This window comes from Poromitra crassiceps, assembly GCF_964638095.1.
Source record: "Poromitra crassiceps genome assembly, chromosome: 9".
NCBI lineage: Eukaryota > Metazoa > Chordata > Actinopteri > Beryciformes > Melamphaidae > Poromitra > Poromitra crassiceps.
This window is the reverse complement of record NC_139630.1, coordinates 24,910,324-24,925,323: the sequence shown is the minus strand read 5'-3', so window position 1 is coordinate 24,925,323 and position 15,000 is coordinate 24,910,324. Positions and strand designations below refer to the sequence as shown.

The following is a 15,000-nucleotide window of genomic DNA, read 5'->3' as shown; positions in this document are numbered from 1 at the left end:
GCATGCTCTGAGTCTGCCCCGCCCATTCAAGACGCATGCTCTGAGTCTGCCCCGCCCATTCAAGACGCATGCTCTGAGTCTGCCCCGCCCATTCAAGACGCATGCTCTGAGTCTGCCCCGCCCATTCAAGATGCATGCTCTGAGTCTGCCCCGCCCATTCAAGACGCATGCTCTGAGTCTGCCCCGCCCATTCAAGATGCATGCTCTGAGTCTGCCCCGCCCATTCAAGACGCATGCTCTGAGTCTGCCCTGCAGATTCAAGATGCATGCTCTGAGTCTGCCCCGCCCATTCAAGATGCATGCTCTGAGTCTGCCCCGCCCATTCAAGATGCATGCTCTGAGTCTGCCCCGCCCATTCAAGATGCATGCTCTGAGTCTGCCCCGCCCATTCAAGATGCATGCTCTGAGTCTGCCCCGCCCATTCAAGACGCATGCTCTGAGTCTGCCCTGCAGATTCAAGATGCATGCTCTGAGTCTGCACCGCCCATTCAAGACGCATGCTCTGAGTCTGCACCGCCCATTCAAGACGCATGCTCTGAGTCTGCACCGCCCATTCAAGATGCATGCTCTGAGTCTGCACCGCCCATTCAAGACGCATGCTCTGAGTCTGCACCGCCCATTCAAGATGCATGCTCTGAGTCTGCACCGCCCATTCAAGATGCATGCTCTGAGTCTGCCCCGCCCATTCAAGATGCATGCTCTGAGTCTGCCCCGCCCATTCAAGACGCATGCTCTGAGTCTGCCCTGCAGATTCAAGACGCATGCTCTGAGTCTGCCCCGCCCATTCAAGACGCATGCTCTGAGTCTGCCCTGCAGATTCAAGATGCATGCTCTGAGTCTGCCCTGCAGATTCAAGACGCATGCTCTGAGTCTGCACCGCCCATTCAAGATGCATGCTCTGAGTCTGCCCCGCCCATTCAAGACGCATGCTCTGAGTCTGCCCCGCCCATTCAAGACGCATGCTCTGAGTCTGCCCCGCCCATTCAAGACGCATGCTCTGAGTCTGCCCCGCCCATTCAAGATGCATGCTCTGAGTCTGCCCCGCCCATTCAAGACGCATGCTCTGAGTCTGCCCTGCAGATTCAAGATGCATGCTCTGAGTCTGCACCGCCCATTCAAGACGCATGCTCTGAGTCTGCACCGCCCATTCAAGACGCATGCTCTGAGTCTGCACCGCCCATTCAAGATGCATGCTCTGAGTCTGCACCGCCCATTCAAGACGCATGCTCTGAGTCTGCACCGCCCATTCAAGATGCATGCTCTGAGTCTGTATGGTAGTTAACTTGACGTTTATTTATGTTTGTAGTTCAAACAAAAACATAAATACTGTATAGGCTACATACAGTACAACACAAAAGGCTGTTATTTACCCTTTGTCGCCACCTGGTGAGTAAATATATATGTAACTAAAACAATTAAAATTGACAACCGGTCCGCAAGTTTTTTTTCCATGTATCTACCGGTCCTTGGCACAACAAAGGTTGGGAACCCCTGCTCTAGAGGACACTAGATGAGACTAATGGAAGAGAAAAGATTTCGACCTTCTGAAAAGGCAATACCAGCCAAAATAAACATTGTGTTACATTGCTTTGAAACGTGTGGTCTCCCTTTTTTGTCAAGTCCAGCCTGGAGCCTGGGCAGTGGCAATGTACTTAGTCTGGTGATTATGGATCTTTCCAGGAGGCTGAGCAGTTTGGAAAATAGCCTTATGGTTACACCTGCTCACTCTGTTAATTTAAAATGAGATATTCCTCTAAATCTGGCTTCCAACCCCCCAAAAAAGAGATTCGGCCAGAGTCGCCAGAGTTCGCCCCCTCAGATTGTTGGCTTGCATGACGCCCCTGCTTCTCCTCTACATAAGGTGAATATGCACAGAGAGCTCTGCATATGCCATTGTTCACTGTGTGTTCTATAGAAACAGGCTTGTTTGTTGGCACAGCGATGCATACGCTGTCACATGACTGCACACACAGCAGCACATCGAGTGCTAAGTCACGCCCTCTTCCGGGTTCGGCATGGGACCGAAGGGTTTTCATCCTCCATTCATTTTCCCATAGACATTTTGAAAAAATCCTTATAAAAACACTTTTACTTGGTCAAACCAAGCAATTCAGTTATATTCAGAATCAGGAGACACCACAGAACATTTCAGTCAGACCAAAACATGTTTGTTTTTCGTTTCTTTGTCCGAGTGAAATGTTCTATATTCTCTCCTGATTCTGAATATAGCTGAATCGCCTGGTTTGACCAAGTAAAACTCTTCACCAAACGTCAATGGGAAAATGAAGGGGGAATGAAATATCTTACTGTAGTTCCCATGCTGGAGCCGGAAGAGGGCGTGACTTATGCACTGTATTGACAAACACAAACCGTTGTGGAAACATGCATCCATCACAAAGGCACACAAGCTCACACAAACACACACGATTGTGTTTACATAACTAATACATCACTCACACAGGTTGGTATAGCACTAAATATGCATGCCGCGCAGCCACACACACACACACACACACACACACACACACACACACACACACACACACACATACACACACACACACACACACACACACACACACACACACACACACACACACACATACACACGGGCACGCACACGCACACGCACACGCACACGCACAGACACACACACACACACACACACACACACACACACACACACACACACACACATACACACACACAACACACACACACACACACACACACACACATACACACACACACACACACACACACACACACACACACACACACGGTTATTGATTTTATTTTGTGTGAACATTTTCTAAGCAGGATTCTCATGGGTCCTTGAAATCCTTGAACGTTTGTGAATTTGAGAAAAAAAAACAAGGACTTGAAAGTTTGTGTATATACATAGCTGAAAGTGATTGAATTTATATATTTTGTGCAAGAATAGAAATTGAAGTTCTTTTGATTTTCTTTTAACTGAACGTTAGTAAATAGGTTTACAGTAAGACAGCGCAGTTGAGAAGAGTTCAAAGATTCAAGCCTCTCTCTCTTTTTAATCGTTGTCTGTGAGCTTCTGTAAAGGCTCCTAGTTGTCATGAGAAACATTCTCAGTGTTGTAACAGTAATGAACCTTGTCTAAGACGTGTCCTCTGTCCAATGCAGATACACTCGACTGAAGTTGCAGCTCAACCCAGAGGGCCGAATCCCTGTCAAGAAGTAAGTCTCTGTCTGGCTCGTCCAACCTCTCTTCTCCTCGTCCTCCTCTGCCAACTCTCTCCTCTTCTTTTGAAAAATCCACTTCCTCCTCTTCCTCTGCCTTCTCTCATTACTAGCGTAATAGCCGTCCCTGTGTGACAGGCCATTTTAGTCAGGTCTCGCTCACAGAGCTGGCGTGCAGCCTCTCCTCTCTCTCTCTCCCCAGAGGGTTTTCATACAGTAGTCCACTTCAGTTGCTGATTACAACTCAGCTCACCTGTGGGCTCCTCCACTCTGGAGCACCTGTGGGCTCCTCCACTCTGTAGCTCTCCATGGTGCTGAACCCATCTTGAGTCATTTTGGCCACTAATTAGCCATTTTTCTGCCCATTTAGTCGGCCCTAATTACCTCATTCAAAAAATCCGGTCCTGTTAAGTTAAGTTAAGTTAAGTGAAGTGAAGTGAAGTTATCCTTTATTTATCCCCTTGGGGAAATTCATCCTCTGCATTTGACCCATCCTCTACTAGGAACCTTCCTAGAACTAGGAGCAGTGGGCAGCCACTGTGCAGCGCCCGGGGACCAACTCCAGTTCTTTTGCCAGTACCTTTTGCCAGTACCTTTTGCCACTCCTGTCAGTGCCAGGGGCACTGACAGGAGTATTAACCCTAACATACATGTCTTTCTTTGATGGTGGGAGGAAACCGGAGCACCCGGAGAAAACCCACACGGACACGGGGAGAACATGCAAACGCCACACAGAAAGTACCTGGGACGGACCGGGGTTCGAACCCGGGACCTTCTTGCTGTGAGGCAACAGTGTTAACCACTGAGCCACCGTGCCGTGCCGCTGTTAGGTCACCCGCAGGGGGTGCTCTTTACACTTCCTGAACGATTCAGCGCGATCGCACGTAAAATGGCAGAGTTAACTTGTGCTCACTCACTCACTCACTCACTCACTCACAAACTCACTCCCTCCCTCCCTCACTCGCTCGCTCGCTCACTCAATCACTCACTCACTCACTCACTCAATCACTCTCTCACTCACTCACTCACTCACAGACACTTTACATTCTTATTATAAGGATTATATTACCTACGGTCTATTCCATGATCTCACTCCGGTGTGTTTGTGTGTGTGTGTGTGTGTGTCTGTGCGTGTGCGTGCCCGTGCGTATGTGTGTGTGTGTGTGTGTGTGTGTGTGTGTGTGTGTCTGTGCGTGTGCGTGTGCGTGTGCGTGCCCGTGTGTATGTGTGTGTGTGTGTGTGTGTGTGTGCGTGTGTGTGTGCGTGCCCGTGTGTGTGTGTGTGTTTGTTTGCATGTGCGCATGAGAGAGAGAGACAGAGAGGCAGTGAAAGTGTTGATGGGACTCAGCAGGCGTATGAGTGATTCCTTTGCTGTGAGTTCTGTGCCGTTCCGGCTCCTCGACTCGCGAGTTTGTCATCGACTCGTTTAGAAGCCGACTCGCTCCGTCTCCATTAGTCAAGTTGAGCTTCCAGCCAGGCGAGGCTGAACTTCTGAGATAACCTCTGTGAGAAACTGTGGGTGTCAAACACACACACACACGGGGGGTACGGTGGTGCAGTGGTAAGCGCTGTCGCCTCACAGCTCGAAGGTCCTGGGTTCGATTGCCACCTGGGACGCTGTGAGCGCTGAAGGAATGCGTGCCCGTCCGCATCTCCTCGAGTGCCCACCGCCCGGGTGGGGTCGTCAAAAGGGCCTTTCTGTGTGGAGTTTGCATGTTCTCCCCCCTTCACCAAAACATGCAATATCCTGGTCGCTGATGTGGTTCCTCCTCTGGTCGTTCGGGGCGCCGGTTCAGAGGGAGGGGAACTGGTTGGAATAGCGTGCTATGTCCTACCGGTGAAGCTTTGCCTGTCAGGTGAAAAGAAGCGGCTGGCTAACTGCCCATGTCTCGGAGGAAGCATGGAGCCAGTTTCGGCTCTCCCCAGATCGGCAGAGGGTGGAGCAGCAACCAGGATAAATAAATTAAATTAGCACTAATGGGGGATAAAAATGGGATAAAAAATCGGGGGGGCGGGGAACACACACACAGAGGCAGAGATACACTCCTTACCGTTTAGGTAAGGTTAGCTGGGAATTAACCCCCCTAGCTGGGAGGACATGTCAGCCTGACTAATGTCAGCTTGACTCTGCATCTTCCCCACAGAGCACAGAGCACAGTGCTCATGGATCAGCACAGGCATACCTCTCTGCGTGTCATTAAAACAGGCTTTGGCGAGCGCGGTATAGCTGCCTGTAACCATGCCTGAATGCATTGCAGTCAATCTCATTGGATTGTCCAGACCCCCAAAATCCAAATGAAAAGAACCGATAGCCCCACCACAAAAGGATGAAGCACTTCCTTTTCAGCACACAGCATGATGGATGGGGCCAGGGCCAACAGCATATTAGCTAGGAGAGGTTTAGAAAGTGATCTTGTGAAGCTGGAAGCGTTTGCTTTAGGAGACCTCGGAGTGTAATTGGGCCACCCAATTAGACCAAAGGTCTCCTCGCTCTTTTGTTTACAAGGTCACCATTCACCCAATTTGGACGGACGGTGAAATAGAAAAGTTGCAGTGAGTTTATTTTGTATTGGCAAATAGTGTCCAAGTGTGCATTTCCATTATTTATCAATGGTATTTATCAGCTCTGTGGGAATTGGAAGTGTTAATCTCCAAACCACATGCAAGTTCTTCAGTCCCCATTGATATGCACTAGCGTTGCTAACAAAATGCTAATAGGAAGCTTTCAGCATCTTAAAAAGGGAAGAGATCTGCTTGTTGTGATCAATAATGAATATCCCCTTTAAAATGCTCTGGACTAAATCTATACGATACGTCAGTTTACACAGTATCTGATCTGCTCTTACTGTACAGTACATGTGCTCTGTACAGGACATGCCTGCCTGCACACATTTCTCTAGGAATACAACTTCCATCTACTAATTGTGGTCTTCTCAGGAACTAAGATTCATTGAAAAATCTATATGCTTATATATATATATATATATATATATATATATATATATATATATATATATATATATATATATATATATATATATATATATATATTTAGAACACGGCTCTCTCGAATACTCGATTCTGATTGGTCAATCAACAATATTCACCGGTCATTATTTCTCGACAACCGACCGCTGCTCTGCCACACCTGGATTAATCAGTTGGTAAGAGCATTTTGTCCGCAGACGCTACTAATTAGGCCAACCAGTTGCAGCTGTGGTGTCTTGTGTGCCAATTACGAATGAAACCGCTTTGTGTTGAAAACGCTATTAAAAAATCTATTTGAATAATTATTTTTGTCAGATTATTGAATGATTTAGTTGTAGGCCGTGTTCTAAGCGGGATAATGTATATTGAGGCGGTGATTACTGGAAATAATGACCTTCAGGTGAATATTAAGCCCTCCGCTGCGCGTCGGGCTAAATCATTAACCTGTCGGTCATTATTTCCACAGTAATCACCGGCTCAGTATACATTATCCCTTACATATATATATATATATATATATATATATATATATATATATATATATATATATATATATATATATATATAATGTGCGTATATGCTTTAACCATCTGTCGTTTTTGATGCGGTGAACAACAGCTATTAATGCACATATTCAAACGTACACCTTCTGTACAGTACATCTTATCTCTCACTGTAAATGTAATATATTTGATAAAGTGAATAGCCTTTTATAATGCATTTGTACATGTGACCTTGGTAAAGCTGATAATGTGAATGTGATGCATTTTACACATCATGTATATTATAAGGGGCAAATTTGCATATTGTATTTGTATTTTATATACTGTATTTATTTTCTTCATTTTCACACAGGTATTTTTGGTTGCATTCATTCATCCCCAGCCTGTACCACATTCTGTTTTTAGATTGTGTTTTGCCTCTCTATCTGTCTCTCTGTGTCTCTATATGTCTCTATCTGTCTCTATGTGTCTCTATCTGTCTCTATGTGTCTCTATCTGTATCTATCTGTCTCTGTCTCTATGTGTCTCTATCTGTCTCTATGTGTCTCTATATGTCTCTATGTGTCTCTATCTGTCTCTATGTGTCTCTATCTGTCTCTATCTGTCTCTATGTGTATCTAGAGAGACACATAGAGACAGATAGAGACAGATAGAGACACATAGGGACAGATAGAGACACATAGAGACAGATAGATATCCATCTATATCTATCGATATATCTATCTGTCTCGATAGAGACAGATAGATATCTATCTATCTGTCTCTATCTGTCTCTATGTGTCTCTATCTGTCTCTATCTGTCTCTATGTGTCTCTATCTGTATCTATCTGTCTCTGTCTCTATCTGTCTCTATCTGTCTCTATCTGTCTCTATGTGTCTCTATCTGTCTCTATCTGTCTCTATGTGTCTCGATCTGTCTCTATCTGTCTCTATGTGTCTCTATCTGTCTCTATGTGTCTCTATCTGTATCTATCTGTCTCTATCTGTCTCTATCTGTCTCTATGTGTCTCTATCTGTCTCTATCTGTCTCTATGTGTCTCTGTATCTATCTGTCTCTATCTGTCTCTATGTGTCTCTGTATCTATCTGTCTCTATGTGTATCTATCTGTCTCTATCTGTCTCTATGTGTCTCTATGTGTCTCTATGTGTCTCTATCTGTCTCTATCTGTCTCTATCTGTCTCTATCTGTCTCTATGTGTCTCTATCTGTCTCTATCTGTCTCTATGTGTATCTATCTGTCTTTATCTGTCTCTATCTGTCTCTATCTGTCTCTATGTGTATCTATCTGTATCTATCTGTCTCTATCTGTCTCTATCTGTCTCTATCTGTCTCTATGTGTCTCTATCTGTCTCTATCTGTCTCTATGTGTCTCTGTATCTATCTGTCTCTATCTGTCTCTATGTGTCTCTGTATCTATCTGTCTCTATGTGTATCTATCTGTCTCTATCTGTCTCTATGTGTCTCTATGTGTCTCTATGTGTCTCTATCTGTCTCTATCTGTCTCTATCTGTCTCTATCTGTCTCTATGTGTCTCTATCTGTCTCTATCTGTCTCTATGTGTATCTATCTGTCTTTATCTGTCTCTATCTGTCTCTATCTGTCTCTATGTGTATCTATCTGTCTCTATCTGTCTCTATCTGTCTCTATCTGTCTCTATCTGTCTCTATCTGTCTCTATCTGTCTCTATCTGTCTCTATCTGTCTCTATCTGTCTCTATGTGTCTCTATGTGTATCTATCTGTCTCTATCTGTCTCTATCTGTCTTTATCTGTCTCTATGTGTCTCTATGTGTCTCTATCTGTATATATCTGTCTTTATCTGTCTCTATCTGTCTTTATCTGTCTCTATGTGTCTCTATGTGTCTCTATCTGTATCTATATGTCTCTATCTGTCTCTATCTGTCTTTATCTGTCTCTATGTGTCTCTATGTGTCTCTATCTGTATATATCTGTCTTTATCTGTCTCTATCTGTCTTTATCTGTCTCTATGTGTCTCTATGTGTCTCTATCTGTATCTATATGTCTCTATCTGTCTCTATCTGTCTTTATCTGTCTCTATGTGTCTCTATGTGTGTGACATGCTGTGCGATCACTAAGTGGGGGGGGTTGTGGGTGTTTGTGTCCCTGCAGTATCTTCAGGATGTTCTCAGCAGACAGGAAACGAGTGGAGACAGTCCTGGAAAACTGTAACCTCCCTTCTGGCAGGGTGAGCCACCAAACTACCATAGCTACCTCTTTCTTCACTGTCACTGTCTCTGTTTCCACTCCACCTCTCTCTCTCTCTCTTCCCCTGAACCTCTTTCTGTCTGTGTCTCTCCCCCCCCTCCCCCCCCCCCCCTTCTCTTCGCCTGTCTTTCTCGCATCGCTTTCTCTCAGAACCATCTAGACACCAGTCTGCCCGAAAACAACCTCCCAAAACAGCAGTTGTAATTGGTTGTGCGCTCGTTTGTTTGGGGTCTTGTTTTCTTGGCCGTCTGGAAGACTTCCCGCTCATAACTGACTTTGAAACGAACGCACCCAGTGGGAGTAATGGAGACGACAGAAGCTGTTTTATCTTCACCCCTGATCCCCGGATCTTCTCCAGAGAGAAGCTGTCCCCTCATCCACAGAGCTGTTCATGTGTCCCCCCGCACCACCGCAAACAACCACACCGCCTTCCACTGGTGTAGCAACGCAATTAGCATGCTCTGACGAGGGGCCATGCTGTTTGATGCAGGGAGATGCACCAACGCAATCGTATCCCAGGCAAACACACACACACACACACACACACACACACACACACACACATCATACATACACACATACACACACATCATACATACACACATACACACACATCATACATACACACATCATACATGCCTGCTGAATACAAACAGAATGTACGCGCATGTTCGCCATATCAACTCTTTGTCTTTTTCTTCACACACAAGTAAAAATAGAAACACACACACACACACACACACACACACACACCCACACACACACACACGCACACACGAATCAAGCTTGACGTACTATCTTCAGCACAGGGAGGAAGAGCGCGCGTTAAAGATGTGTTGCTGTATGAAGGTCTGGTGGGATTTGCTGTTGTTCCAACATGCAATTAATTAGCTAAATGGTTGGTGCTGTTACAACACACACATGTATGCACACACACACACACACACACACACACACACACACACACACACACACACACACACACACACACACACACACACACACGTACACAAAGTAGCTCACACCAAGGTCTTTAGAATGACTCACTGAGTCTCGACGGGGCTTGATCTGCATGCCCCACACCCCCCGCCCCTCCACCCGTCCTTCCTCTTCCTCTTCCTCTCTCGCTCCTTCCTCACAGTGTTTTGGTTCTGCTCTGTTTCTCCCTGGCTGCCCGCTGAGTCTATACTGTGCCTCCATCAGACCAGTGTGGCTCAGATGGCTCTATATACTGTGACTTGTTGAAGTCTGGGTGCATCAGTCATCTTTGTGGATGCTTTACATTTTGAATTGGGATCAGAGCTGGTAGAGATTCACAGGGTTTCACTCCAGGACACGTCAGTGGGGGGGGGGGACGCTTTGTCCGCTGGTTAAATGCCAGTCTCTCTACTGGAGACGCACCGACGCCAATTTTCCACAACCGATACGAGTGCAGAATACTTAATTAAGTAGATCGTCTCTGAGCCCTACTCAATTACACTGATTTATAATTCATGCCACCTAATATTGGCCTATTATAAGACAATTACAGGAACAAGTGCTTCATTTGATCAACATTATGGGATATATGTGTGTGTGACAATCTGCAATCAAATCAAAGAAAATAAAAATGATAAAAAAGTACAAAATGAGCTGAAGGTTCTTTTGCACAAAGACCAGCTTTTAAATTTCCTAACTTAAGTGAAAATATTCAAGGGGGACTCTAGAATGGATGTCGTTGCTTTTTCTGTTCCCACTACATATTTATACCAACATTAATAACTTTCCAAAAGTGGCGAAAAGTGAAACCTTTCCAAGAGTGACAGTGACAAATTGTGTTTGGAATGCAGAATCGCTACACTTCCAGTATTCCTCTGACGTGTCGGGCTGTCCTGGGGGAGACATTGCCAGACACGCTAGCTTGGCACAGCTGGTACTTTTCTCCACTCAAATCAAAGAACAGCCACACTGCAGGCATTTTTCCTCCTGTAGCACTGGAAAAGTGTTTTATTGCCAACGCGCAACTCATTAAAGTATCTGTATCAGGAGCGCTTCATTCATTCTGATCTGAGTACTTTGGAGCTGGATTGTCTCCCTTGGTCTCTTCCACGGGAGACAATCCAGGTCTCCCTTGTAAAAGAGAAATTGGTTCCTCCTACACACTCTTCGTGCACCTACAGTATATCTGTGTGTGTGTGTGTGTGTGCGCGTGTGCGTGTGTGTGTGTGTGTGTGTGTGTGTGTGTGTGTGTGTGTGTGTCTCTGACCCTGCTGCAGAACGACTCCATCCCCCAGGAGGACTTCACCCCAGAGGTCTACAACATGTTCCTCAGCCACATCTGCCCCCGGACCGAGCTCGACCACATCTTCGGCGACGTGTAAGAACCGCATTTCCCTCAGCGCTCTTTAAACTAGCTTTTCTCAAAGTGGGCTCTGACGACCCCCAGGGGTCCTTGAGGGGGTTCCAGGGGATCCCCAGCAAACAGGGGAATAATTTATGTTCACTATAATCCCATGCATAAGTAACACAATGACAGAATGTATGACTATTTTGCTCATGGGTTTCATACACTTTCTGTAATAAAACATCTAAAAGCAAAAATCTTATGAGATGGGGTGACCCTGGGATAAAATCTTATCAGATGGGGGTTCGAAGTCTAATTTATTTCAATTTAGGGCTCCTTGACGGGAAAAAGATTGAGAACCACTGCTTTGAACCGTCACCACCGAAGAAGACAGCGGTAGAGCGGAGGAAGACAAATGTTTTGAAGAAGACAGGTTCAACAAAGCGACACCGATTCATTTCAGATCGCGTTGTTTGCAGCCATCTATTGCTGTTTTTCAAACTGGCCATGAGATGAATGGTGGAGTAAAGAAGTAAACACCTGGTCTTACCTATTCCAGTCTTCTTCAGGAGTAAACACCTGCTCTTACCTATTCCAGTCTTCTCCAGGAGTAAACACCTGCTCTTACCTATTCCAGTCTTCTCCAGGAGTAAACACCTGGTTTTACCTATTCCAGTCTTCTCCAGGAGTAAACACCTGGTCTTACCTATTCCAGTCTTCTTCAGGAGTACAGACCTGGTCTTACCTATTCCAGTCTTCTTCAGGAGTAAACACCTGGTCTTACCTATTCCAGTCTTCTTCAGGAGTAAACACCTGGTCTTACCTATTCCAGTCTTCTTCAGGAGTAAACACCTGCTCTTACCTATTCCAGTCTTCTCCAGGAGTAAACACCTGGTCTTACCTATTCCAGTCTTCTTCAGGAGTAAACACCTGGTCTTACCTATTCCAGTCTTCTTCAGGAGTAAACACCTGCTCTTACCTATTCCAGTCTTCTCCAGGAGTAAACACCTGGTCTTACCTATTCCAGTCTTCTTCAGGAGTAAACACCTGGTCTTACCTATTCCAGTCTTCTCCAGGAGTAAACACCTGCTCTTACCTATTCCAGTCTTCTCCAGGAGTAAACACCTGGTCTTACCTATTCCAGTCTTCTCCAGGAGTAAACACCTGGTCTTACCTATTCCAGTCTTCTCCAGGAGTAAACACCTGGTCTTACCTATTCCAGTCTTCTCCAGGAGTAAACACCTGCTCTTACCTATTCCAGTCTTCTCCAGGAGTAAACACCTGGTCTTACCTATTCCAGTCTTCTCCAGGAGTAAACACCTGGTCTTACCTATTCCAGTCTTCTTCAGGAGTAAACACCTGGTCTTACCTATTCCAGTCTTCTCCAGGAGTAAACACCTGCTCTTACCTATTCCAGTCTTCTCCAGGAGTAAACACCTGGTCTTACCTATTCCAGTCTTCCCCAGGAGTAAACACCTGGTCTTACCTATTCCAGTCTTCTCCAGGAGTAAACACCTGGTCTTACCTATTCCAGTCTTCTCCAGGAGTAAACACCTGGTCTTACCTATTCCAGTCTTCTCCAGGAGTAAACACCTGGTCTTACCTATTCCAGTCTTCTTCATGAGTAAACACCTGCTCTTACATATTCCAGTCTTCTCCAGGAGTAAACACCTGGTCTTACCTATTCCAGTCTTCTCCAGGAGTAAACACCTGGTCTTACCTATTCCAGTCTTCTCCAGGAGTAAACACCTGGTCTTACCTATTCCAGTCTTCTTCAGGAGTAAACACCTGCTCTTACCTATTCCAGTCTTCTCCAGGAGTAAACACCTGCTCTTACCTATTCCAGTCTTCTCCAGGAGTAAACACCTGGGGCTCTATCTTCCCAAAAGCGCTAATTTAGCGTTTGTGCTCGTTTAACGCTGTGCGCAATGCAAATTGGGGGCGGACACAAGCGCATGCCTGTGATAATTGTACTGGCCATTGGCTGCCACAAGCCAAAGCAGGCGTTTCAGCGCTAAAATGTGGGATAGATGGCGTTACCCTATCGTCAGTCAGCAGCGTGCAATTACTTTGCACTAAGAGCTTTGAAGAGGACCTCTTACGCGCAAATACCTCTCTGCGCTGGGTTGCGCACCATAATCTCCGTGCAGCGCAGCGCAGTGCAAGTAAAATCCCTTTTGGATATGTCATTACGCACAGCCTCACAGTGAAAAAGACAGTTATGCGCACATCCAAAAAATGTACAGGTGCTGGACAAAAGGTAACTATAATAAAATGATCAAGTCCGCACACTGAGGCTCCATCAATGGTTTTTTATTTGCAACGTTTCGATCTTCACAGGATCTTTGTCAAGCAACACCTGGTCTTACCTATTCCAGTCTTCTCCAGGAGTACATACCTGGTCTTACCTATTCCAGTCTTCTCCAGGAGTACATACCTGGTCTTACCTATTCCAGTCTTCTCCAGGAGTGAATTAGCGTAGCGAGGTCTGCTGTAATGGCTGCTGTGGCTCCCCAGAGCCTGGGTGTGTGGCCCCGCCCCCGCCGCTGCAGAGGCACAACTGCCCCGCCGAGGCGGCGTGCGTGCTGGCACGAGCACGGCCGTCGCAGGTGATAAATCTAGATTGTAATCACAGTGAAGTGAGGTGGCTTCAGAGCCAGCAGGATATGGAGATGCTCATTTAGCAGAACACTCTTAGATGTGAAAGGCGTTTTAATCAAATCCCACAATTTACGACACACAACATTTCATCTTCTGCTCCTTTCTACACCTCTCCCCCTCCCTCTCTACACCTCTCCCCCTCCCTCTCTACACCTCCTCTCCCCCTCCCTCTCTACATCTCTCCCCCTCCCTCTCTACACCTCCTCTCCCCCTCCCTCTCTACACCTCCTCTCCCTCTCTACATCTCTCCCCCTCCCTCTCTACACCTCTCCCCCTCCCTCTCTACATCTCTCCCCCTCCCTCTCTACACCTCCTCTCCCCCTCCCTCTCTACACCTCTCCCCCTCCCTCTCTACATCTCTCCCCCTCCCTCTCTACATCTCTCCCCCTCCCTCTCTACACCTCTCCCCCTCCCTCTCTACACCTCTCCCCCTCCCTCTCTACACCTCTCCCCCTCCCTCTCTACACCTCTCCCCCTCCCTCTCTACATCTCTCCCCCTCCCTCTCTACACCTCCTCTCCCCCTCCCTCTCTACACCTCTCCCCCTCCCTCTCTACATCTCTCCCCCTCCCTCTCTACATCTCTCCCCCTCCCTCTCTACACCTCTCCCCCTCCCTCTCTACACCTCTCCCCCTCCCTCTCTACACCTCTCCCCCTCCCTCTCTACATCTCTCCCCCTCCCTCTCTACATCTCTCCCCCTCCCTCTCTACACCTCTCCCCCTCCCTCTCTACACCTCTCCCCCTCCCTCTCTACATCTCTCCCCCTCCCTCTCTACATCTCTCCCCCTCCCTCTCTACATCTCTCCCCCTCCCTCTCTACACCTCTCCCCCTCCCTCTCTACACCTCTCCCCCTCCCTCTCTACATCTCTCCCCCTCCCTCTCTACATCTCTCCCCCTCCCTCTCTACACCTCTCCCCCTCCCTCTCTACACCTCTCCCCCTCCCTCTCTACACCTCTCCCCCTCCCTCTCTACATCTCTCCCCCTCCCTCTCTACATCTCTCCCCCTCCCTCTCTACACCTCTCCCCCTCCCTCTCTACACCTCTCCCCCTCCCTCTCTACACCTCTCCACCTCCCTCTCTACA

At 46.9% G+C, this 15,000-nt stretch overlaps 1 protein-coding gene across 1 annotated transcript in view; it reads left to right on the top strand.

The window, feature by feature from the left end:
• plcb1l (phospholipase C beta 1-like) overlaps positions 1-15,000 on the top strand; it is a gene marked incomplete at its 5' end in the record, with an annotated part of 271,472 nt that overhangs the window by 156,055 nt on the left and 100,417 nt on the right. Inside the window, 3 exons of the mRNA XM_083642697.1 lie at positions 3,160-3,213; positions 8,836-8,911; positions 11,187-11,287. Coding sequence (XP_083498823.1) covers positions 3,160-3,213; positions 8,836-8,911; positions 11,187-11,287 — 231 coding nt within the window. The remainder of the gene's footprint in view (positions 1-3,159; positions 3,214-8,835; positions 8,912-11,186; positions 11,288-15,000) is intronic.